The sequence below is a fragment of the Monodelphis domestica genome, chromosome 2 (genome assembly GCF_027887165.1).
Source record: "Monodelphis domestica isolate mMonDom1 chromosome 2, mMonDom1.pri, whole genome shotgun sequence".
Lineage (NCBI taxonomy): Eukaryota > Metazoa > Chordata > Mammalia > Didelphimorphia > Didelphidae > Monodelphis > Monodelphis domestica.
Window position 1 is genome coordinate 28,452,611 of NC_077228.1, and position 25,109 is coordinate 28,477,719.

The following is a 25,109-nucleotide window of genomic DNA, read 5'->3' on the forward strand; positions in this document are numbered from 1 at the left end:
CACTGCTGATTTTCAGCAGCTTTCCTAACCTTTGGCCAACTTGGGACCATCCCCTCTCATTTTACAGATGAAGGGATTTGTCCAGGGGTACCGGGGCAGGTAAAGAAAGCGTCAGGATTTGAACTCAGGTGTTCTGACTCAAGAGGCAGAGTCCTCTCCGAGGCATCTCAGGTGCCCAGGGTGGGCAGCAGCCATTCCGGGTAGGGTCCAAGAGGGCGGGGCGAGGAGGTAGGAGAAAGGATCAGGGGGCGGAGCTGGGGTGGGATCTTAGGATCTTTCCGTAAGGCCGTTGGAAGAGATGGGGAGAGGCGGGGCTAGGGCAGGGCCATGCCGCAGAAGGGGTTGGGCCTCGGCCCTAGACGGAGGGCAGAAGGAGGCAGGGTTACAACGAGGGGCGTGGCCAGGGCTAACACAGTGATAGAGAGGGCGGGACTCCGGGCACGTTCCGCCAGGGGGTGGAGCGAAGGGGGCGAGGTTTCGTTTCAGCTACCTCCTGTCGCCTAGGCAACGGCAGCGCGGCATCTTCCAGTGGGGCGCCCGGTGGCAGACGCGGAACGGAACTGCGCGGGGCGCGTGGGGCACGGCCGGGGGTCGCGTGGCGCGTGGCGCGGGGAGGGACCCGCGCGTGACGAGAAGCCCGCGGGACGAGGCCGAGGGACAGCCATCATGGCGGAGCGGAGTCAGACCGCGTCTGAAGCAGGTCTGTAAGCGTGCGCGCGCGTGACCGTGGGTGAGCGTGTGCGCGCCCCCCGCAGTGGTCACCAGTGGGGCAAGGGGCCCCCGGGTCTCGTGAGTTCACGCCGGGGAGGCAGTGGGGGGCTGAGGTCACGTGGGGTCATCCAAGAGGTAGTTGGGGCCAGAATCACCTGAAATCACGTGGGGAAAGGTAATGGGGGCTGGGGTCAGGTCAGGGCCTGGGGGGAGGGGTGATGTTGCACGTTACGAGGGGGGAGGGGAGTAAGGGCTGGGGTCATGTGACTGAGTCATAGGGACTGAGCTAGGGTGCTGGGGTCACAGGGCAGGAGTAGGGTTAGGGCTCCCTGGAGTTACATGAGGGAGCCCCAGGAATATCCAGGATCGGGCCCCAGGTGGAGAAGGGGCTGGGGTGGAGGGCGGGGGCTTCCCCTGCCCTTTCCTCTGCTCTGTGGGCACCCAGTAGGTGCTCTGCTGACGCTTGCTGTGGAGCTCTTCCTGCCTCTTTGGTAGAATTTCACTTGGCGTGGCCATTCCAGTAGACTTGTTTTTGTCATCCTCTGTGCTTTATGTGTTTAAAGCATCCTTCTACAAAGGGGTCCCTGGGCTTTAACAAGATCCATCACCAGCATTGATTAGGCACCTACTGTGTGCCAGGCCCTGCAGACAGGGCCCCGGGCATCTGGGCAGAGAAAGGCACAAACACAGCGCTCTTGCCCTTCCCTAGCTCCTAAGTGTCTAATGCCAGGGGGGGCCGGGCCATGAAGACATCAAGGGGCTGAGGTGAGATGGCAACCACACGGGGGCAAGCAGGATAGTCTGTAAGGGCTTCTCAGACACTGGAACCCCTGACACCTTCTCCCAGGTAGTCAGGAAGCATTTAGTTGGTGTCTGTTTGCCAGGAGATGCTTAATAAGTGCTTGTTGACCAATTGGCCCAGGCAGGGGGGTAAACTCCCCACTCGGACCCCCTCCAGGGTTATTTCAAACTTTTTTTTTCTTGTCTCTTCCCAGTATGTCCAAAAGAGAATTCATCTCTTCTCTCAGACCTACTCACTAGAGGTAGCTGGTAGAGGGATGGATAGCGTGCTGGGCCTGGAGGTCAGGAAGGCCTGAGTTCAAATGTGACCTCAGTTGCTTATTAGCTGTGTGAACCTAGGCATGTTACTTAACCTTGTTTGCCTCAGTTTCCTCCCATGTAAAATGAACTGGAGAAGGAACTGGCAAACCACTCTAGGATCTTTGAAGAACACCCCAAATGGGAATATAAAGAATTGGACTTGACTGAAAAAAAAATGACCGAATGACCCCGGGTAAGCCATGCAACCTGTGTCGGCCTCCGTTTCCTCAACAGTAATTTGGGGATAATAATACTAGTATCTCCTTCCCAGGGTGGTTGTGAGGATCAAATGAGATCATATCTGTAAAGTGCTTGGCAGAATGTCTGAAACCTAGAAGATGCTCCATTCATGCTTATTTTCTTCCTCTTAAACTTCCCTCTTCGTGTCCAGGGCACCACTGTCCTCCCTGTCCCTTGGGTTCATGATTTAGGTGTCCTTCTGGACTGTCTCTCTCTAATCCTCTTTGCCCGGGCTTGGTTTTTTCTGTGCCCCCATGGCTCTCCAGTCACCCCCCTCCCCTCACATTAGGGTCCTCCTGTCCTCAGGGGTCTCCCTAAAGCCCAGGTCTGACCATGTCACTTCCCGACTCAGTAAACTCTCGGGGCTCCCTGACACGGTCCTGATCCAATGGAAAACCTTCTTTGGGGCATTTCCAGGCTTCTTTCTCTCCCTCCTCACAGGCCAGGGTCCGGCCCCGCTGGCCTAGTGACCGTTCCTTCCCTGGCCTCCTCAGCTGCTTGGGCCGGCTCTCCCAAGGTTCTTTTCCATCTGCCATCTGGATGGTGGATGTTCCTACTTGTGCACAGGCCACGGCCTCCATCAGAAGCCCCAGGGAGCTCCTGGAGGGCCTGGAGCCTCCCCTCTAGGACCTTGGTCGGAAGGGAGGGTCTGGGTCCCGGCTTCCCCAGGTAGGTCAGCAGGAGGACAGGCTCTGGCCTGCAGGGAAACCTTCGGTTAGCCTAGAGGCTTTGCCTGGCGGATGCTGGGTAACCCAGACTCCCAGGAAAGCCCTTGCTGGAGGGGGAGCCTCTCAGGCGATTATCTTGCTCTTTAATTAGGAAGGATTTCCAGCAGGCTCAGAGGAAGGACCCGGAGCCTCCTTTGAGGGGCTCTTGGGCACTAACCAGGCGCCGTCGTGGCCTTTCACGCCTCCGCACGTCCGCGCTCTTCTTCCCGCTCGCCCCCTTCTTTACTGAAGGCCAGTTCCCCAAGCGCCAGGCCAGAGCTTGCTCCTCACGGTCTCCTCCTTCCTCTTCTCTGCCCTCCCCAGTCGTCCTGGAGATGCATTTATGGGCATCCCGTGTGGTGAGCTCCCGCAGCCGTCCCGCAGCCGGCCGGAGGAGCTGCGTGTCTCCGCTCGAGGTCGTCCTTGCAGGGGGTGACTCGGTGGCAGGGAAAGCTCTTCCTTGGGCTGGCGCGCGTGTTAGCTTGGCGTGTGACCTCCACCTCCAAGAGAAACTCTCCTGTTTGGCCTTTCTGCGTTAGACATCGCTTTCCTTCCCACACTGGCAGTCCACGCCTGCCATCTCTGCTCCTGGGGTCTGTCCAGGCTCCCCGGCACCTTCGGTGCCCCCGCCAGCCCCTGCCTCTCCCCCGCTGCTTTGTACACATTCTGGGTGTGCAGGCAGACCGTGGTCTCCTTGGGGGTTGCCCTTTCCTTCCTGGTCTTGCCTCGGGGTGCCTGGCACCTACTTAGGGCTTCATAAGTGTGTGCTGATGGATCCCTTGAAGGCAGCACAGGCCCGTCTTCTACTCCCAATGCTTCAGTGGCCTCAGCTGTCAGGACGGGTCCTCGTCCTGGATTCGGACTGTCGGGACAAGAATCATCGTTTTCTGCAGCCAGGCTTCCCCAGAGCTCCGAGACCGCCGGGGCTGCCTCATGGGCCAGATCAGCAGCGCCCCAGGGATGGGGGAGAGCTGGGAGAAAGCGTCCCCTGCTGGTCCTCGGTTTTGTCCTGGACACTTGAGGGGTTGATCTGGATCTCCAGCGGGAGGGCACCGCGGGTTGGAAAAGGACTCATTGGCCTTCTCCCCAGGCTTCCACTCTTCTCCAAGGACCCTGGAAGACGCTGGTGCCGGGAAACTGGCTGGGCTGGATTGGGCTGGCGGCACCTCATCAGCCCACCAAAGAGCCTCCCTTACTCGTCTGGTGCCAGAGGGGCCGTGGGTATGCTCCGGGGGAGACAGCGACTGCCTCTCCCCCTTTCTCACGCTGTCACCCCCACACGGTCACGCCTTGATGGCAGAAACCATCTTCCACTTCAGGAGCCCGCCCTGGCTGTCTGTGCGCTTACCTGGGAGCTTTTTAGCACCTTCTGACTATTTCATGGAGTACATTAACATTTTATAGCACAAAGGGGCCTCAGAGGTTGGATTTGGGGTGAGATTACCTTGGTTTAAAGTCCTGGGCAGATCCCACGGGCAAAGTCCTCTCCCCTCTGGGACTCACTTTTCTTATGAGTAAGTGAGGGGGTCTAGGGAATTTCCAAGGCCTCTTCCTGTGATAAAACCTTTCACCATCTCTTCTGTAGTCTAGCATTTAGCCCATTTCCTTCTTTTTACAGATGAGGAAACTGAGGGGCGTCCATGTGAAGGGTCTTGCCCAGGGGCAGTCACCCAATACCGGAAAGAGCTGGGGCCAGATGGAGCCCCCTGACTAGCTGAATAATAAATATCCTTCTGTTATTAGGTGGTCACTGGAGACCTGTGAATGGCGACCCCAGATTCTAGAGTGTAGAAAACTCTCATCTGACTGTCCTGGCGCTCATGCCACCTGCAGTCAGTCATTCCTGAGTTTTTAAATTCTACACGTGCATTCTCCCCTTTACTGATTTAGAGAGGAAGGAAAGGAGGATTAGCAGAATGTGGGAGGGGATTCGCTTCTCCCACAGGCGCCAAAGCACCTTTCCTAAAGGGCAAGCCTGACCCTGAGACCCTCTTCATTCCCTAATGCCATCTTACCTTTTCAGGTCTGAAAGGCTTGGGCCAGCCAAGCTGTCCTTGTACCTTCTCCATGTCCCTCCATCTTCCATCCCTGAACCTTCCCATGGGCCCTTCTCTATCCCTGGAATGCTCTCTCCATCCTTCACCTAGGTGCACCCCCAGTTTCTTCAAAGCTCAGCTTAAATGCCATCTCAAGGTGGGGAGGGGTTTCCTAAGCCTTCCAGCTGGGAAATGCCACCTTCTTTTATATATGCCTCTGTTTGTACCCAGGAGCTAATTGTTTTTTGTCTTTGTCTCACTAATTCCTGATATAGTCTCTGGCACAATGTAGGCCTTTGTTGATTGGAAAAAAATACTTTATTAGACAAGTGGCTCCACCATTTAAAGCCCTCCTAATCTTTTTTTATGGTAATTAAATAAAAACAGTAAACTTACCTCTACTTTTTTCCCTTAATAGCCTGAAGGAAAAGTCACCTTTAAAATGTAAATATATTTTTTCTCCCTTTTTTAGTAGTTCTGGAAATGCATCTAGAAAAATCCTTAGAAATGTAAATGATCCTTTTGATGTTATTAAGCCTTCTGGTCTTAACCTTGGAGCCCCTAGTAAACATTAAAATGCTACCTCAGTAGCTGTGATGATGAGGATGATGTCAAGTAGGATGCCAGCTTGTACCACTCCAGCCCTGAGAACTTCCTTCATGCTGCCCTACCTCCAGTGTGCCGGTTTTTCTCAGGCCCTCAGTGACCGTCTTTGGGAGCCAGGAACGCATTTGGCTCTAATCCCAGCATCTTGGCTCAGGGTCACCTTCGGTCATGGAGGCTGGAGAACTCCTTGTCCCATTCAGAGATCAGACAAAGGTTCTTATTTTGCATCCAGATGCTGCCTAGAAATTATGCCTTTGCCCTTGAGCCACTGAAGAAGAGACTCTCTTGCCAGGGTCACAGCCTCATTTGTCTGTCCATGGAACCTGAGTCGCGCACAGGACCCGAGAGGCCCTCTCAGCCCAGCCTGGGTTTGATCTGCCAGAGAAGGTGTGGAAGCCCTTGGCATTCACTGGTGCTATTTCTTGGATGGGAATATGCTGATTCCCAGGGTCTTGGCATCCCCAACTCACCATGTCCAAGGTGGAACTTGTTAGCTTCCCCCCCCCAACCTTCCCTCTTCTGAGCTTCCCAGTTACTACTGAGGACACCCCTAAGCCAGTCATGGCCTTGGCTCTCAGCTTGGCTGTCATCCTCAAGGCTCTGCCTCCCTCAGACCCTGTAGCCAGGCTTGGGGCCTTCTTGTCCAGGTCTTTTTGTTTCCACTCCCTCATTACCTCTTGCCCAGACAATTTCAGCAACCTTCTTTTCTTTTGTTGTCTTTTGTTTTCTTTCCTTTAGCCTCCTCTCCCTCTCCCTCTCCCTCTCCCTCTCCCTCCCCCTTATCTTCTGTCTTAGCACTGTCAGCCTGAAAACACAGACAACAACAGAGTAGTTATAATCATGGTCTTTATTCAAGGTAGAAACATTAATGTGGGCAGCAGCAGCACCGAACCTCAGTCCTGGGACTTCCTGGGAACTACAGAATGCAGGTGCTTATAGAGCTTTTTGGAGAAGGGGACAGTGTATGCGGCCCCGTTCACTCAGGACCTGTACTGGGCACAGTCTAAACTGACCAGGAGAGAACTGGATGCACTAACCAGAGACAAGACCACAAACAGGGTCCTTAAGACTGGATTATATCTGCTAAGCCTATCTAAAGCAATCAAGGGTGCTTGAGGGTTTATGGTTCCATAGGGTCAGCAAAGGGGTCTCTTGAAGACAGGCTTTCAGGGACAAGGGTCAGTTTTAGGTTGTCAGCATCAGTTGTAAGAAGAACAGCAAAGGCTAGGCAATTGGGGTTAAGTGACTTACCCAGGATCATACACTAGGAAGTATCTGCGGTTGGACTGAACCCAGGTCCTCTCATGGGGCTCTAGGTCTGGTGTTCTATTCACTGTGCTACCTCACTGCCCCTGCAATCTTTCCTCTTTCCTCTGACATGGTTTTCTCTCTGCTGCAAACCTGGTTTTCCTAAGTCTGACCCCATCAGCCCCCAGTTGGGTGAACTTCCTTTTATGTCCAGGATCAAATAGAAACTCCTCTGTTTGGCATTTAAAGATTTTTGCAACCTGGTTCCTGGCTGCCCCTCCAGTCTTTCACCTTGCTTCCCTTCAGGCACTGGGTGACTCAGCCACTCTGGCCTTCTTGATCCTTGTCAAGTGTGACCCTTCCTCTCCCGTTGCTATGCCCAGGGCATAGCAATCCCTGGCGACTGCCCCATCCCTGCCTTCTACAGGAGGCCTCTCCTGGCCCTTCAGGCTTGATGGCAAAGCGCTCCTAGATGGCCTTCCATTGCCTCTGTAGCCACCCTGGTGGTACCTGGCTATGCCATGTTGTTTCCCTGGTTAGAAAGTAAACCTTTTTGGAATAATAAAGTGGAGGAGTTCCATGGAGACTGGAACAACCTCCAGGAACTGATGCAGAGCGAGAGGAGCAGAACCAGGAGAACATTGTACACAGAGACTGATACACTGTGGTACAATCGAACGTAATGGACTTCTCCATTAGTGGCGGTGTAATGTCCCTGAACAATTTGCAGGGATCTAGTAGAAAAAAACACTATTCATAAGCAAAGGATAAACTGTGGGAGTGGAAACACCGAGGAAAAGCAATGGCCTGAATACAGCGGTTGAGGGGACATGACAGAGGAGAGACTCTAAATGAACACTCTAATGCAAATATTATCAACAAAGCAATGGGTTCAAATCAAGAAAACATGTAATGCCCAGTGGATTTAAGCGTCGGCTATGGGGGTGGGGGGGAGGAAAAGAAAATGATCTATGTCTTTAATGAATAATGCTTGGAAATGATCAAATAAAATATATTAAAAAAAAAGAAAGTAAACCTTTTTTCCATTTAAAGTTTTATTTTGTTTTTAAAAAGTATTTCCCCAAGTTTACATGATTCATTTTCTTTCCCTCTCCCCTCCCAGAGCTGACAAGTAATTCCACTGGGTTGTACAAATAGGATCATTTGATACCTATTTCCACATTATTCATTCTCACCATAGAGAGATCTTTTAAAGCCCAAACCCCAAGTCTTATACCCATATAAACAAGTGATAAGTCACAAGTTTTTCTTTTGTGTTTCTGCTCCCACGGTTCTTCCTCTTGATGTGGACAGCGTTCTTTCTCATAAGTCCCTCAGAATTGTCCTGGGTTATTGTATTACTACTGGTAGTGCAGCCCATTCCACCGGCTAGCCCCACAATATTTCACAGAAAGTAAACTTCTTAAAGGCAGGGATGGTGTGGGGCCAGGCGCATTGTTAACAAGTGCCTGTTGACTCATTGACTGTTATTTTACCTGACCCAGAAAAGATGCATTTTTTCCAACAGAAGGTGCTGATATGGGTTTTTCTCACTTGTATCTTAGAGGGGGGCTGAGAACCCTGAAAGCACCAAATAGGAAAAAGGACTTTTTGGGGGGGTTCACTTACTTTATTTTCTTAGTTTGAAAATCTTCCTAGAAGATGACAAGATTGGGATGGTGTCTCTAACAGTGACCCTGCAGAAACTTGCCTGCCACCTTCTGAGCTCCTCAGGCTTCCCCTTGGGCAGGGGCATTTTGAGACAGAGCTACCTTTTCTTTTTCACTTCCCCATTGGGTTTCTTTTCTCTCACGGGCCAGCATGAACTTTCTCGTACATCCCCTCCATGCTGGGAGTTCTGCCATTTCCCCTGGGCCGGGAGAGTGGTTTTTCCTGTGCGTCTCGTCTTCCACGAGTAGCGCGTGGAATCTGTGATGCTTTGGCCATGATGTGCTGACGATGTTCTTCTGCATCATAGCCAGGGAAGTGTGTGTTCCTGGGAGGAGTAGATGGGCGGCCGTCTACAGCTCCTCTCTCTTACGAGCCCCCCAGACTTTGTTTCCAGGTCTCGCTCTGGCAGGCCCCAGACAGGTAGCTTACCTTAGATCATCTCCGTAAGCCTGCCAGCCCTGCTTCCTTTTCTAACTTTGCTGCAGCATAATGTGGCAAGCCAGCTTCACACCCTCCTTTGGCAGGTCCTGAGCACGAGATTCCCGGACGGTCCTCTGCGTCCTTCTCTACCAGCACAAGCAGTCTGGCAGACGAGATCTTGGTAGGGGCCTCGGACTACCTCCTGCCTTTCTGTGCATTACCTTCCTGAGCGCTAATCCGTTTTCCCCCTCTCCTTCGCTACAGTTTCCTTTGGGAACGTTGGAAGGAGATCTTGTTGTGAGCTTCCCCATACAGCTGCCTGGATGCCAGTGGAAACAGGACTTTCGAGGGGGGCTCGAGATTCCGCACCATCCGCTTTCTTGGGCAGCACAGATAAGTGGGAGAAGCAGACCTGCAGGCAGGGAAAAAAGAACAGGTGCAGACGTGCCCCCCCCAGCCTCAGACGAGATCTGAGAGGAGACGGGGGACGATGGGGCCGGCAGAACCCATCATGTGTGGCGGAACTGTTCCGTGGGAAGCTAATTTGGCTGAACTGCCCATCTCCTCCCTCACCCCCTTGTTCTCTGGGAAGGGGTGCGTGGAGGATATGTTGTGAAATGGAGGCAAAGTAAAGACAAAAGACCCCAAGGCAGTGATGCTGAGAAAAAGAAGAGGCGGGTCTAATTTGGCCTTGCAAGGCATCCAACCTTCCAAGATGGTTTACAGGTGCGAGAGCCACGCACACAAACCGTTTGTCCCTTACTCTGTGCGTGCTCAATGTAAAAGCAGCATCGAGGAGCCAGGGACCCTTTTCGGTGGAAAATCGATGAGAGCGACTGTGTGTGGGGAAGGAGGCTGCCGATGGGAACTGAGGGGCGCTTCTGGTTTTAGTTGCTCCTTGTCTTCCCATGTCCCAAGGGAGCCCCCGTGAGGTCCGGGGAGAGGCGAGCGGAAGGCCTTAATGAAACGTGAGCTTGCCCAGGGACCCTTGCTCTCCCACTGACTAACGAGCCGCTGGACCAGTCCTGGAACCCTTCCGGCCTTATTTTCCCCATCCGTAAATCCGAGGGTTGAGTTCATCTCTAAAGAAGCCCTTCCTTGGTTTTAGCCTTATTTCTAGCTCTGCCTCTGTCTGCCTGGGAAGCCCAGGGCCCAGCTGTTCATGCCTCTGTGTGGGAGCAGAAGGGCAGGGACCAAGAGGGCGTGCTTGGGAGGCTCCTTGGGGTGGGAGTGGGAGCGATTCAGTTCAATGGTACAGGCCAGTCTAAGTGAAGTCGCGCTTACAGAGAAGTCCCAGCCTGGGACAATTCCTAGAAGCCTCAAGATTTTCACTAGCATTTTCTACTGCTTGGCATGAGACAGATTTGTGGGGAGGTTTCTCCGGTTGGGCAGGCCTGGGTGGGCTCTAAGTAGCATTGTTCCTGCAGGGGAACTTCTAAATTGATAGATTCTCAGATCCATTGAAGTATTGAGCACTCACCGAATTATATCGAATAAGACAGTGATGATCATTACTGTTACCTAATCCTTAATTCTCTCTCCCCCGAAGGATAGGATCATGTACTTCACAGCATTGAAGTGAGAGTATTGGGATTTTTATCATGGGTTTTTAAATGTCATCATTCAAAAGGAATCGGTCTCAAGGGAAATCTGAGGGGTGCAGTGTAAGATCTCAGCCTTTGTAATGGGGGATCCAGCTGTGTGAAAGGAACTCTCATATTTCATTATGAGGATTATCACCTTGGTTGCATTTGCCTATGATTTCCTGGAAACATAATTTGCCAGAAGCTCAGAGCTAATACTTGACTTTTGAGAGAGTATACAGGATCTTACGGATCTTTACTTACATGTGGTTGGGGTTTAACCTTAAGACTTACTGAGTTGATTTGATCTTTCTTTGAGTGGGAGGTTTTTCATGGTAGTAAGATCAGTGTATTTTTAATGGATTGGCTTTCTTCAATTAATGGACCGAATAGACAATCGAAATACTGGCTATTTTAAAAATTAAAATGTGAATTTCCCAGGTGCAGAGACACTGGGTGTTGTGGTAATTTATTGGAGATCCTGGATGAGATTCAGGTCCTCTCTATAAAAGGCAGCTTACACAGTTCTTGTTTCTAATCCGGATTCCCGGACTTATTTTGAATGAATGAATGAATGAATGAATGAATGAATGAAAAGGCCTTTATTAAGAAAGCGCTGACTATTTCTAGCACTTTGCCAATTATCAGGAGTACATATAGAAAAGCTAGACAGTGTCTGCTCTCAGGGACCTTATATTCTAATGGAAGAGCTGGTACATGTAGGCTGGTGTAGCCACAGGGAGGAAGGTAAGGCCTACTGGTCTCAGGATGCAGCTTGTAGGATCCCGAGTGGGCAGTGGCAGTCTGGATGTTCATATGGCAGAGGATCTAGTTTGGTTGGAACAGAGAGAAGAAACAAGGCCAATATTCAAATATATCTGTAGTGGTATTACTTTGTCATTCATTCATGTGTGTTTTCTGTGTGATTTATTTAGTCATTTATTCTGTGCTTAATATGTGCAAGGCATGAAAGCCACTTTTTCCCCTGGGGCCTCAACTTCCTCATCAGTAAAATGGGAGCCTTGGACTTGAAGAACTCTAAGGATGATTTTAAAATGGAAGCCTTGGGTTTGATGGGCTCTAAGGACAATTGTAATTCTAATAACCAATGGCCCCATAATTCTTCAGAAAACTTGTATGTGACCTAGATGAGGAGAAATGGGGCATTTGTCCTTAAGATTTTTCATTCAGGTTCACAAAAGTTATCACTTTTCCTTTTCCCTTTTCTCTCTCCTTCATTATCCTTGAAAAACATACACTGCCTATACAACCTATGAGAATTCCTTTTTTCGGTTGAGGTATCAGCTTTTAATAAAACATGCTTTCAAAGTTTAGTGGTTTAGATACAATTTATTTTTTAAAATAGGTTCACATAGAATCACAAAAATGGTTAAATTCTGTCTTCCCCTTTATTAAGCCCAATGACTTTGGATTACTGATTTTAATTTCCTTTCTTGTCTTTTTATTTAAATTAATGTTTTCCTTTTTAGTAGCACTAAATAAAACCTCCAAACATTTTTGTCTCTTCTTTTTCTGAATTTGCTTATTAAAATTTCTCACCTGACATTACTTCACTCCATTTGACTTGTGTAATAAAATGTTGGATCTGGGGTCAGGGAGGCTATTTTTTTTTGTTGTTGTTGTTCTTTGGATGAGTTGCAATAGGATTGACAGAATAAACAAAGTCTCTATTCCTTAATGTTGACTGTAATTACAGTAGCATGAATACTACTGAGAGACAAAAGAAAATAATTACATATATTTCATTATTCTCTTTTTTCCTTTGTCTTTCTTGCTTTGCCTCTCTTTGTCTCAGTCTGTTTCACCTTGTGCTGTCTCTTTCTCCTCCCTGACTATATCTCTTCCTGTCTCCATTTCTTCTTTAATTTCATTTTTCTCTTTTATTGAATTTTAAAAATTACATGTAGAAGCAGCTTTTGGTAATTGTTTTCTGGCATTTTGCATTCAGGTCCCACCCCCCCCCCCCCGCCCCCATCCTGAGGTGGTAAATAATCTGATATAGGTTATATCAGTGCTTTTGTGTAATACATATTTTCATATTTCCTGTCATAACTAAAGACACATATCACCTATACAATAAAAAATTTATGAATCGCATGCTTTGATTTTCAATTAGATCCCAACAGTTCCTTCTTTGCCTGCAAATAGTGTTTTTTAAAATTATGAGTCCCTTGTCAATAATTAAGTTTATTGACTTATTATTGCTGGTGTTTTCAATTTAGTGGTTTGAGTCTGTGGCCCAAAGAGTTCATGCTTAAAGACTTCAGCAGTACCTTAAGCAGTCCAATAGTTGCCCAATTATGTTACTAATATATTTTTCCTCTGTTACAGCATGTTCATGTTTGAAGCATTATAGTTTTATTTCTGCAGTAATTTGAAATCATTATGATCACATGCACAGTAATTTTGGTGTTTCTGTAGCAGTTACATAAAATGCTGACCACTTCTGACAGGACACAATGTGTTCTTAGTCTTTCAACCTGTCATCAAATTGTTTCCAAAATGCTGCAAAGGTTCAACATTTGAGGATAAACCAGTTTCTAGTAGATAGTTAGATAAATGTGCATGCCCTCATTTGCATTCCATACAGTGCACCAGAATAACTCCCTCATTTCCATCAGTTACCATGTAATTGTACCTCAATAGTGTGTAATCAGGTGATTAAGACATTACAAATGTTTGTTCCTGCAGCACAAATGATGCGCTGTATGAAAACTGATTGCTGGGCATGTGTGTTAGGGGCCATTTTGAAACTGTCATAGACCAATTCAAATGCTCTGCAGACACAAACCTTGGAGTGTCTGCAGAATTGTAGTATTAAGTCTGTTTTCTGGTTTAAAACTTTTTTTCTGCTTATGCTACTATTTTTCTGTCTGGAGAATTTTCAGATGAATTGGTTAGCAACACTGGTCAGTCATTTAGAAGAGTTCTGTGAGAGTATAGCTAGTGTGCCAGTGGTAGAGAAGGAAAATATTTCTTCCTGTTTGAAAAGACTTTCCTCATAAAGGTTAGTTTCTATATATACATTATTAAAAGCAAAGTATGCAGTTGTATTTTAAGTACATTTATCATTTAATACATTAATCATTAGCCAGTAGAAGCTGTTCATTTTTGTTGATTGGTTAAGTAGCTAAAAATAAAAACTATATTTCCATCTCAGGAAGAAAATTTATAAAATTCTACCATTTCCCACCACATATGGGTGAGCATTCATTTTCATTTTATCATTGTTTTAGATCAAAATATAGAAATAAAAACTCAATATGAGATTTAAGACCTTTTCTCTAGTGTTGAGCCAACTATTGTAAACTTTTGTTCAAATAAAAATTCCAATATTGAAATTGAAGTGTGGTTATTAGGTTATGTTAAATATCTTCCATGTTATAATTTATTTCATTAAAATGTGTTATATGTTCAGAAAAGTCTTAAGTAAGTTTCATATGAAGCCTTGCAGATAATAGTAAGCAAGTAGGGGCTTTGTTGGATTGCTTCTTTTAATCCTTATGGAATATCCTATATAAAACATTTGTAATTATTTTATAAGTAGAATTTTATTCCTTTATATTTAGTTTTAGTAGTTATAGATAGGATAAAATTTTATATTTTAATCATAAATACATATTATACTTTAAAATTTAGAACTTTTGGGAGTAAAAGTTTCTGAGGTTACTGTAAGTACTTAATGAATAAACCTAAAAGAATATTGGGAATAGTATACTAAATTGCCTTGGGGTTTAATAACACATTTTTTAAATTGAAATGGATTCTTAAAACATAAAATATTGGGAACCCTGAAATTAGAAATCAACCATACAACTTTTCACATCTTTAAAAAACTTTTAATATATAATGTTATTTGTAAAACCCAGTATAATTGTGTGTCGGCTATGAGGGAGGGTGGGGAGAGGGGAGGGAAAGAACATGAATCATGTAACCATGGAAAAATATTCTAAATTAATTTATTAAATAAAAATAAAAAAACTCACAAAGGAAAAAATGTAATGTTTTTCTTCAACTGTAATCAGTTTTCTGGGGGGCGGTGAGGGAGATATATGTAAGCATTGAGTTTTCATGATATTTTTACTCATGTTCCTTAATTTTTTCATCATGAACCCAGTCTTTTACTATATTTGATGGTAAGTCTGTTTTTAGAGCTTCTTTTTCCAAGGCTAGCTGTGATTATAGTCCATAGATTTTTAATGGGATTTGAAACAAGTGAATTTTCAGGTCATTGAAGCAGATTTATCTCCATCTCTTATACAGATTTGTTTTTAAACCTTTTCATGACTTGTGGCATGGTTCAATATGTTGGATTATTCTGTCTCCTTTTGTCAATTTCAGTATCAGCTGGGTGCCCCCCCCCCCCCCGGTCTTCTCCCTGTTCTTCAAACTTGAAAAAATTTTTGCTGCCTTAAAGAGGAATCAGTAACAACCCTTCTAATTGCTAGATTTCCCCAGAGATCTTTGATTGTTTTCTAAGTATTAATTAGATCACTTTGGAGCAATAATTTGTCATTTCTTAGTGTTTTTTACTTCCATCTTGCTTTCATTTGTGCTTCAAGGTTTCATTATGGGCTTGAATAATACTTAAAATGCTTATTTCCTCATAACAGCTGATGCACTGTCTCTAATAGTCATTGACGTGTGCTCTTTGAGAGCTAAAGCTTTTGCCCATTCCCTTAGAGTAATGCCCATTCTTAGTTGCTATCGGATTAAAAACAGCCAGAGAATGCCATGAAACTCCTGTATAAAGGGATGGCATCTGGCACTCCACTTAACAGAAAACTAACAGAGGTGAGATAAGAAGCTTCATTGAGCCACTGTCATACTTGTTGGGTCAGTAGAAGCACAGACATGATCAATGCTGGCAAAGCAGATGCAGTTTTGAAACTATATGAAGATTATTGTGACTGGCACTGAGCATTTCACATTCCATGGCATAAAATGTATTTGTCATTGCCAGTTCTGTTGGCGAATACTAAGTAAGTGGTAAAAATTTTGTTCTGTTTGTCATGGAAAGAATATTGTATTTGAACCCATAAAACTGAGTTTTAAATCTTCGTACTTCCATTTCACAGCCATGTGACTCTGAGTAAATCAGAGACTCAGTTTCCTCATTTGTAACTTAGAAATAATAATAACCAACTTGCATATTGCACTTAAGCCAAGTGATCTTGTTGGAGCCTTACCATAGCATGGGGACCAGAGAGGGGTTATTGGTGTCATTTTACAGATGGTGAAACAGGGACAGAGAGGTTGGTGCCCATCCACAGTCATTTGTTGTTCAGTCATTTTTCAGTTGTGTCTGACTCTTCTTGGTCTCATTTGGAGTTCATTTGGCAAAGATACTGGAGTGGTTTGCCATTTCCTTCTTCAGCTCATTTTACGGATGAAGAAACTAAGGCAAACAGGGTCAAGTGACTTGCCCAGGGTCACACAGCTAGGAAATATTTGAGGCCAGATTTGAACTCTGGAAGCTGAGTCTTCTTGACTCCAGGCCTGACACTGTAGCCATTGCACCATTTAATTGCCTCATTCCTAGGCACAGCAAGTATCAGAGACAGGATTTGAGCTTGGCGCCTTTCACTCCAGGCCCACTCTTCTATCCATGATACTGCTTCCAACAATAATGCTTGCCCTGAATGTGCTCCCTGGATTTTTGTGACACTTTCCTTTTATGGCAGTTCTACCTTTCTGACTGTTCCTTCTTAGTTTTCTTTGCTGGGACCTAATCCATATTATACTACCTAATGCAGTATCTCCACCCTGGTCTCTCTTTTATCAGTTGTCTGGGTAACCTCATCTGCTTCCATGGGCTTCATTATTATCTTTCTGCAGGTGATTCCCAGATGTTTACATCTAGCCCCAGTCTCTTTGTTGAGCTCCATTCCCTTATTATTGTTTTGTCCCTGAGACATCTTAACCCCAATATACCCAGAATTGAACTCATTATCTTTTCTGGCCCTGCCCCTCTCCTCTTCCAGGCACATCCCTAGTTCTGCTGAGGCACTGTCCTTTCAGTCAGCCAGTGCGCAGCCTTGGGCTCATTCCTCCTGGCCTCCTCCTTCTCCTTCACCCACTGTGGAAAAGGCATGAGGGAAGAGAGTACTTCATACATGCAAGACAGAAAGCTGGGGACATCATCTGTCAATCAAGGTGAACATTCCAAATAGAATGTTCCCAGGAAAGATAGTTGGAGAGTCAAGCCAGGCTGAAGGGGGAAGAAGCTCTGAACTGATCCCCTGTTAGCTTCTGTCCTAGGCTGAAGGACCCTTAGGGGGCGTTTCTGGAGCCAGGCTGAGAAGAAATTAACTTTTGTTGGTGGCTTAGAGGGTGAAGAACCGATTGTATATTTGAGATTTGAGTTTGAAGGAAGAAAGAAGATTAAACAGTTGTCCTTCTATCTCCCTGACAGATTTTGTGTCACAGCTGTGACAGGACTGACATTTCCTAAATCCTCCTAACCCTTCTTGTAGACTAGGGACAACCTCATCCCTCTCACCTCAATTTCCATCCTTGTCCTCCCCAATAAACCCCCTTCCTTGACAAAGGAAGAGAAAGGAGTTTTTCTTCTCTAAACCTCACAGTTCACCTTTGAACTACTTAGAAGGGTGGCTGACTAATAGGGGGGAGGGGAAGGGAGGCAGAAACAGATTATATTTCTAATACAATTGGCGCCTGGAAGATTGACTGAACCTCACAATCCTTTGAAAGGCAGAGTAGAATAGGAAAAAAACCAATGTTTAAACAAGTTATTTGTGGAGTTGTGGTGATTGCTGTCATCGCTTGTTTCTGGGTCTACCACATACTGTACAGCAGAATGACCCATATGATTGTGGAATCTATTGATTATATAGGCAACACAAGAAGGTCTGTTTTGCAATTGCCATTCCAAACTGAACTGGTACTTTGGCAGATCCTGGCTCAAGTATATGTGATCTTAATGGCTGTCCTGCAAACTCTAACCCATGTGAAGAAGATCTTTAGATCTGTGATTCCCCTTAAGGCAGAAAAGATACTGGCTATTGATAACAACCTGGAAAGCATGATTAAGGCTGTGTTTGAGCAATTGATTAAGGAAAAAGGGCTAGATCAGGTTATGGGCAAGGACAATGGACAGGCTGACAGTGTCTCTGAAGAAAAGACAGCTAAAGTCACTGATAAGGGAAATGAAGGTGACAAGGACACTGTGTCTGCTGGTGAACCTGAGAAAATTTGTCCACTAAAAGAGGTCACCAAATTATCCAGTAATGCTGGTGTATTACACTCCAAATCCCATAGACAATTCAGCTCGGAGGAACTTGAATCCATAAAGTGATGTTTCCCCAAATTTGTAGAAAATCCTTTCAAATCTCAAATGGAGTTGAAACATGCTTTCAGGGTCTTTGATCCTGATTTTGAGTTTGTAGAGTTCCTACTATCAGAACTGTTCAGCCCCCATGAATAGAGACAATTCCTGGAGAAGACAAAATCTGATAGCAATCTGACGAGCTGGCCAACTGTGGAGCAAAGGGTAGATATGGACTTTGCTAACCCTACTAGCATGTCCTACCTAAGAAAATGCAGGGAGGATTTACTTCAGGCCATAAAACAATGCTGTTCAAAACCTAATGCATGGGCTAGGTTTAATAAGATCTTGCAGAATAAAGGGGAACATCATGCCACATATATTGACTGTCAGAGATGGCAGATTCAATTTTGGGAATAGAAGCTGATAGTGAAGAGTCTGTGAGCCATGTCCCATCTAGGGTGCCAATTGTATTAGAAATAGATACTGAGGAGATATTTCTAGTTGTAATAAATGGGATATTCTGGCTTGACTAGAGAGATACAAGGGGAAACCTGAGGGTGCCTGGTTGTAATGGAGATCCTGGGGTTGCCTATAGTAATAAAGGATATACTAGGAGATAGAGATACTTCTGAGAGAGAGAAATGCTACTAGAGGGGATACTCTGGGGTTGCCTATTGATCACTACTGATGGCTAATAGACCAAGATATTTCCTACCCTCCCCCCTTCACCTCCCAGTTTTCCACCCATGCCCTCCTGCTTCCCTTCCCCTCCCCCCTGTTAGTCAGCCACCCTTCTAAGTAATTCAAAGGTGAACTGTGAGGTTTAGAGAAGAAAAACTCCTTTCTCTTCCTTTCTCCCTCACCCACCCATCTCAAAGGTCACTCGCCAAATCTTGTTGCTTCCATCTTCATAGCACCTCTCTCATCTGTCCCCTTCCCTTCATTCACCCAGCCACCACTCTAGTTCTGGCCCTCATTGCCTCTTTCCTTACGGAATTACCTGAGCATATGGAGCTCCCCCGAAAGGAATTAAGTTTCTTGGTGGACTCAGCAGTCACCTTCCTACCCTCAGGTGAGAAGATAACCTGTCTTGAGTGAAAATCCTCCCACGACTTTCTCAGCATATAAGGCAATTTTGGACACAATTTCTAGGTATCCCTTTATACAGAAGAGCACACCAACATTTCCCCAGTTGTCCTGGATCATTGGTATTGTCTTTGGGTGTTCAGGCAGATTTCCTCTCGTTCCTATACCAAAAGTCATCTGAAATTGACCTCCATGGATCCCTGCCACCAGAAGGGAAAGCCAGTTGGAGTTCCTAACTCATCCCACACTAGGACAAACAGATCAACTTAAAGAAAAATAAACTCCAAAAAGCCCACAAGGAGCTGTGGAGCTTTCAGAAAGGGCTTAAGCTCTAAGGGTTGCCAGCAGGCGAAGATCTCAGATAAGCTTCTTGGATTTATGCCACAAATCAGATGTCCTGGGTCTGCCTCCAAGTAAACAGAGAGCCAAATGAGCATTGTAGAGTGAAGCACCACCTTTTTAGGGTTGCAGCATCCCTTCATTTCCCATTATAACACATTTCCTTTTAGAGCATTAAAACAAGCAAAAGTTAGTTTCTGGAAAATGCTCTGACTTTGTAAGGAGATGCCTGGAAAAATGGACTCTTGTACAATTTCAGTGTAAAATGAGGAAAAAATACTCATTTTTTTTTCTAGTGGCTCTCAAACACTAAAGTGCTCAGTAACAAAAGTCCTGGGCAGAGAATTTCTCCAGTAGGTCTCTGAAAATGTGAAAGACCCAATATTTGCCCTAGAGGAATCCTCACTTGGAGTACAAGCTCTGCACCTACTGTCTCCGCTCCCACTTGCATCATAGGCTGGGGTCCCCAGTGGGTAGCCATGACTTCTAGGGGATCCTGAGGGGAAAGAAGTATATTTCTTATGTTAGAGTTCCTGAGCTTCCCCGATCACTCGTTGAGACTTAATTTGCTTTTAGAAGGGGGTAATTATTAAGGAAGCATGTGGTATAAAACATCTTCTCCAAGTGTATGACATCATCAAGGAAAAGTGGGGCTCAGGCTTAGAGAACACCCTTATTTTCTGTCTTAGAATTGATACTGAGTTTTGGTTCTAAGGCAGAAGAGCAGGAAGAGCTAAGCAGTGGGGGTTAAGTGACTTGCCCAGGGTCACACAATTAGGAAGTGTCTCCCATCTCCAGGCCTGGCTCTCTATCCACTGAGCCGCCCAGCTGTCCCTCCTTGAAGCATTTTGAAGGTCCCTTGTCTCCTTTGTCCTCTACTTCTGCTTCAGCCCCTGCTATGATGCCGATGAGACTGACCATGGGCTTTGAGACTCATCTCTCCAAGGGTTACCCTGCCAGGGGCTTGCATGGGGCGACGCTCCCTTCTCTCAGGTGCGTGCACTGATTTCTAACAGCCCCGCAGGTGTGGCTGAGCGGCCTTCTGCACCGCCTCACCTCCTGCAGCTGGACTCCATCCCATTTCATGGCTGCTAGTCCAGGGTCCTTATTTCATTGATTGGTGCGTTGGGCGTATTCTCACCTGACTGAGAGAGTTACTGTAAGTGGCTGATGATTGATTGAATTAGTGGGCGTGTGCAGGCCTCCTTCACGCCTTGGAGAAAGCATTCCTTTGAGAAGTCTGGGTTCCCGAGATAATGAGCTGGGCCTCTGGGAGTCCTCCTTCCCTCCTCTTTGTATCTATCGTCCCCCCAGGACAGCTTCAGCTCCTTGAAGCCAGGGATCATTTTCTCTTTTTTCCTCTTTTTCTCTCCATTGCCTAGCACAGAGCCTGATGCATAGTAGGTGCTTAATAAATGTTTGTTGACGGATTTTTTCACTATTAACATAGAGAAATCAAATGGGGGAATGTAGGGAAGCCCTTTGCAAACTGTGAAGTGGTGTTGATCTCAAGAGCAGTATGAATTTCTTCCCTCCGAGAGACTCTGTCCTTGTCATTTGGCTTCTGGATGTCAGTCTTCAAATGCTCATCTGAAGAGACCTCAGGCATGGCATTTAGACAGAACTTCTTTGATTTGGAATAGGCTGGGGACCGATACGGGGTAGGGAGGGAGATGGTGGGTACAGCTGGTCTCCCCAAATAGTTGTCAGATCGGATTGATGCCCCCCCGCCTTCATTTTGAGGTCTTCGTTACTCTTATCTTTAAAAACAAACCCTTACGTTCTGTGTGGTAACAACTCTAAGACAGAAGGGTAAGGGCTAGGCAATTGGGGTGAAGTGACTTGCCCAGGGTCGCACAGCTAGGAAATGTCAGAGGCTAAATTTGAACTCAGGTCCGCTGACTCCAGGTCTGGTGCTCTATCCACGGTGCTACCTACCTGCCCCTCTCAACCTTGTATCCTAAGGCAGGAACATCTCTTTGGGGTGTCAGTACAGAACCCACATTCTGTATCTTCCCAGAAAGACAGCAACCCCGTGCCGTGGAGTGCAGGCTCTGGAAGCATCCCCCGAGTCCCAGGCAGGCCAGGCTCGCTGGGCTCCTGCTTGTGAAGCCCATGGAGTGAGGTGGCTGAGAGGGAGCCGAGCGCCTCATCCCCACCCCCTGGAAGGGAGACCACGGGAGGAGCTTGCCTGTGCCCAGCTGTCTGCTGCCTTTCCTCTCTCTAGGTTCTGGGCCGCGGGGGCAGCCCCCCTGTTCTCGCCCCCTCCCCTCTCGCCCTGTTGGGAGCCCCTGGAGGGCCGGGGCTGGCCGGGCCTCTTTGGGTGTCCCTAGCCCTGAGCTGGCCGTGCTCAGCGCTCCGTGCGTGCTTGCTGAGGACTGGCCCGCTCGCCAGCCAGGGAGCGAGAGGTCATTTCGAGCCAGCTTGTCCGGCCGCATCCTGCGCTCCGAGTCTTCGGCGGGCGGGGAGCTGCCTTGGGCCGGCGCTCTATCCCAAGCCCCGAAGCAGGGCGGAGGGGGGGCTCTGACCAGAAGAGTCCTTGGGTCAAGCTCCACTAAAGAGGCATTTCCTTACAATTCAGGCTGTCCCCAGAGAGACCTGCGTGCCTGGTGGGAGCCCGCCACGGTGCCGCTCTGCTAGCTTCAGTGCCCGCCGGACAGGAGCTGATCTCATCGCCTTCGTTTGCCCCTTAACCCAGGCAGCAGTCGTTCCTTTCCAGGCTGACCTGACCCCTGTGGGCAGACTTTGGGGTTCTCGGCCTGGCTAGGCCGTTGGCCGGCTCTCTGTGTGTGGACGAGCCTCTTTTCTGAGACCTTCCTTTGGAGGATAAAGATGTTAAACTAGATCAGAGGTGGCTGAATATGTGGATAGGCTGGACCATTGTGTGCAGTGGCTGCCTCAAGAGGGCTCAGGAGAGGGGATACCTGGCCTGGGCTCAATGTTCCCAGAGGTCTCTGCCAATCCTGTGTCCAGGCCCGCCGCCGTCGTGTGGCATTTTCATGTAATTATCTATTCTTTGCTTCGGGGAAAAAACGGAGACAGGTGCTCTTCCTGCCTTATAACATACAGGTCTGTCACCAACCAGCTTGGGTCCCATTGGATGCTTTGGGTCTGGTTGCATTCAGTCAACAACCATTTATCAAGAGCACATAGCGTGCATACAGATAGAAGCGAGCAGGGCTGACCGTGCTGGAGCTCGCCCCCTAACGTGGGGGGGCCGAGGCTGGGGTCTGGGGCCGGGAACGGCTTCTCGAAGAAGGTGGATCTGTGCTAAGTCTTTCAGGAGCCCAGAAGCAAGGCCCGTCAGGTGACTGGTGACAAGAAGCATCAGATCCGAGGAAAGCTGGCATGCTCTGTTTTTTCCCTTTTGAATATAGCTAATGCTGGCAGGGGTTCCCCCAAAGGCCTCCCTTGCACAGACATCACATGTTTCTGTGGGATGGTCACACTCTTTGGGCAGCATATCTCGGGGCCTCTTGAGGGACAAAGAGATGGTTCTGGAGGGAGGACCATCATGTGGAACGTTCTTGGTCCTCCTCGCCTTTTCCAGTGATCTGAATGAGGAGATTATTTAGAGTTATGAAGGAAGAATGGGGGAGAAAGCCCTGAGGAAGGGAAGAGAGACAGAGAGAAAGAGAGGAGGGAGGGAGAGGTGAGGAGAGAGTTTTCTGCTATACTGTAAGCTCTATGAAGGCAGGACTCTTGCCTCAACCAAACTTGCAAATGAATGAAAAAGCTTCTGTTGAGCTTTTACTGTATGCCAACTCTTGTGCTAAGTCCTGGGAATATCACGAGGGAAGTAAGGCAGTTCCTCTTCCCAAGGAGCTCATTCCTCCCCAGCATCTCTCTAATACGCCTCCTTTTCTCTTTGGATCCCGATTACCTCTAGAATAAAATATGCAATACTCCCTTTGGGGTTCAGACCCCTTCAACCACCTGTCCTGGCCCTACCTTTCCAGTCTTCTTACACTTCACTCACCAGCATACTCTGATTGGGTGTCACTGACCCCCTGGCTGCCCAGGGTCCTGCTGCTGATGCCTGGCAGAGCTGGGACTTGAGCCCATGCCCTCTCATGCCATATCCACTGCTCTTTCCACTACTCAACACTGCTTCTGCATTTGGGTGGTCCCAGCTCTTCTAATTCCAAAATAAGGCCTCTTTTCCACATACTAATTGTGAGTTCTTATTTATTCTTTGCCTCTACCTTTCTCCCACCTGAGTCACACTTTGTCTGTGTGAGGCCTTCTGAGGATTCCCATCTCAATTCCCACTTCCATTGATGGATCTGGTTCCTAGAGCTTGACTGGCTACATTTGCCCTTAAAGTTCTATACACGTACCTAAGGAGTTGGTAATGCTTTTCTTATGCCATTGACTTGAGTCCCCACCTGTGGTCTTCTCTATTATTATGAGTCAAGAAATACTCTAATCAATCAGCCTTAAGTAGCTTTTAAAAAGGAGTATTTACTAAGTGGTACAATAAAAACAGTTGGTACAAAACAGTTTCCCCAGAGTCTGGGACATCCTCCCTCACCAGGATAGACACAGCCCTAAGTAAAGTGGGCTTGGACTTAAAGAAGGCACATGGAAGTGGGGTAGCTCACAGGATCTTGGTTGCAGTAGAAGTTCCTCTTGGACATGCTACCGTTGCTTTGCAGGTTTCCTTGTAGATCCGTGAATCTATGGTGAGTCTGTTGTAAAGATTAAAATTAGGGAATATGGGGAGACTGAGGCAGGTAGAAATTTGTTTCTCTCTGCAAGGAGTATTATATTTTTTAGAGGTTTATTAAAAGTTAAGGATTAAAGAAAATACGGGATAAGAAAACACGTGTCCAGGCCACAGAGAGGCCTAGACACAACCTCACCTACATTATGGAAAGAGCCACATCTGGCCCAAATGGAAGTCCAAGAGACCCCTAAAAGCTTTTGCAATCAGGTTAAATACCTTCTCAATCTCGGCCCAGGTGAGATTACAAAGCATTCTGGGGAAGTGGAGCAAGGAATTGTGGGGATTGAAGTGCAGAGTTCAAGTCCAATTTTATACTGTCCTCAGGCAAATCCTGGAATGCTAGGGTGGGAATGTGGGAGGTCCATCCAAGTCCTTTGAAAGTTCCTTCAAAGCTTGCAAGTCTGTCTTCCCAAGGAGACCCAAAACCAGAGGGGAGGCCTCTCCTCCCAACCACCCACCTTCCTCGGGGGTTTTATTGGAATGACTCATTGGCTCCTCTTTTTGGATGAATTCCTTCTCCTGGTTTGACAACTTGTCAGAGCTTCCAACTTCCAGCTGACTCACTCCCTTGACACAGGATCCTGAGGGCACGAGGAATTATTTCAGCCCTTTGGAACTGATTTCCTTTCTGGTGCCATTTTACTTCATGCATTGGTTTCCAATGACTTAAAAGACAAACAGTTCCTTTCTTCTGTCTTAGAATTGATACTAAGAATTGGTTTCAAGGTGGGAGAGTGGTAAAGGCTGGGCAATGAGGGTTAAATGACTTGTCCAGGCTCACACAGCTAAGATGTATCTGAGGCTAGAATTGAAGCCAGGGCCTCTCATCTCTAGGCACTGAGCCACCTAGCTGTCCCTCCAATGACTTTTTAAACTTAGCCCCAAACCTAAGAATGTGATTAATTGATTGGCTGAATATCTTATCACTTATTTTAAGAAGGATGGATTGACTTGGTTAACTAACCATCATGAATCTCTTCATGACACACTTTTCTGGAATTCCAAATAGAAGCTCCAGCCATCGATCTCTCTTTTCATAGACTCCCTGACCTGTTATTTTTCATTCTCTTCTCACCTGTTTCTAACTTTGGATGTTTGCATCCCTCCTCAGTTATCCTTGCTGTTTAATTTTCCCCATGGTTAGATTCTTATTTACTGGAGAAACTGTTGCTAGATGTGCTCTGTAGCATAAATCACTTTGAATATACTGTTTTCAGACTATATGGTCATCTATTACTTTAGTTCAACGTGAAGTCTTTTTTGTTCCCAGTGTGGGATTCTGTTTGTGAGAATTCTGTTTCTACATCCCAACTTATTTTA

The 25,109-nt window shown here is 46.9% G+C and overlaps 1 protein-coding gene across 1 annotated transcript in view; it reads left to right on the top strand.

The window, feature by feature from the left end:
* Positions 1–337: 337 nt before the first annotated feature.
* Positions 338–25,109, top strand: part of AGBL4 (AGBL carboxypeptidase 4) — an 867,059-nt gene continuing 842,287 nt past the window's right edge. Inside the window, 1 exon segment of the mRNA XM_056815178.1 lies at positions 338–700. Within this exon segment, the coding sequence (XP_056671156.1) occupies positions 667–700 (34 nt within the window). The 5' untranslated portion in view covers positions 338–666.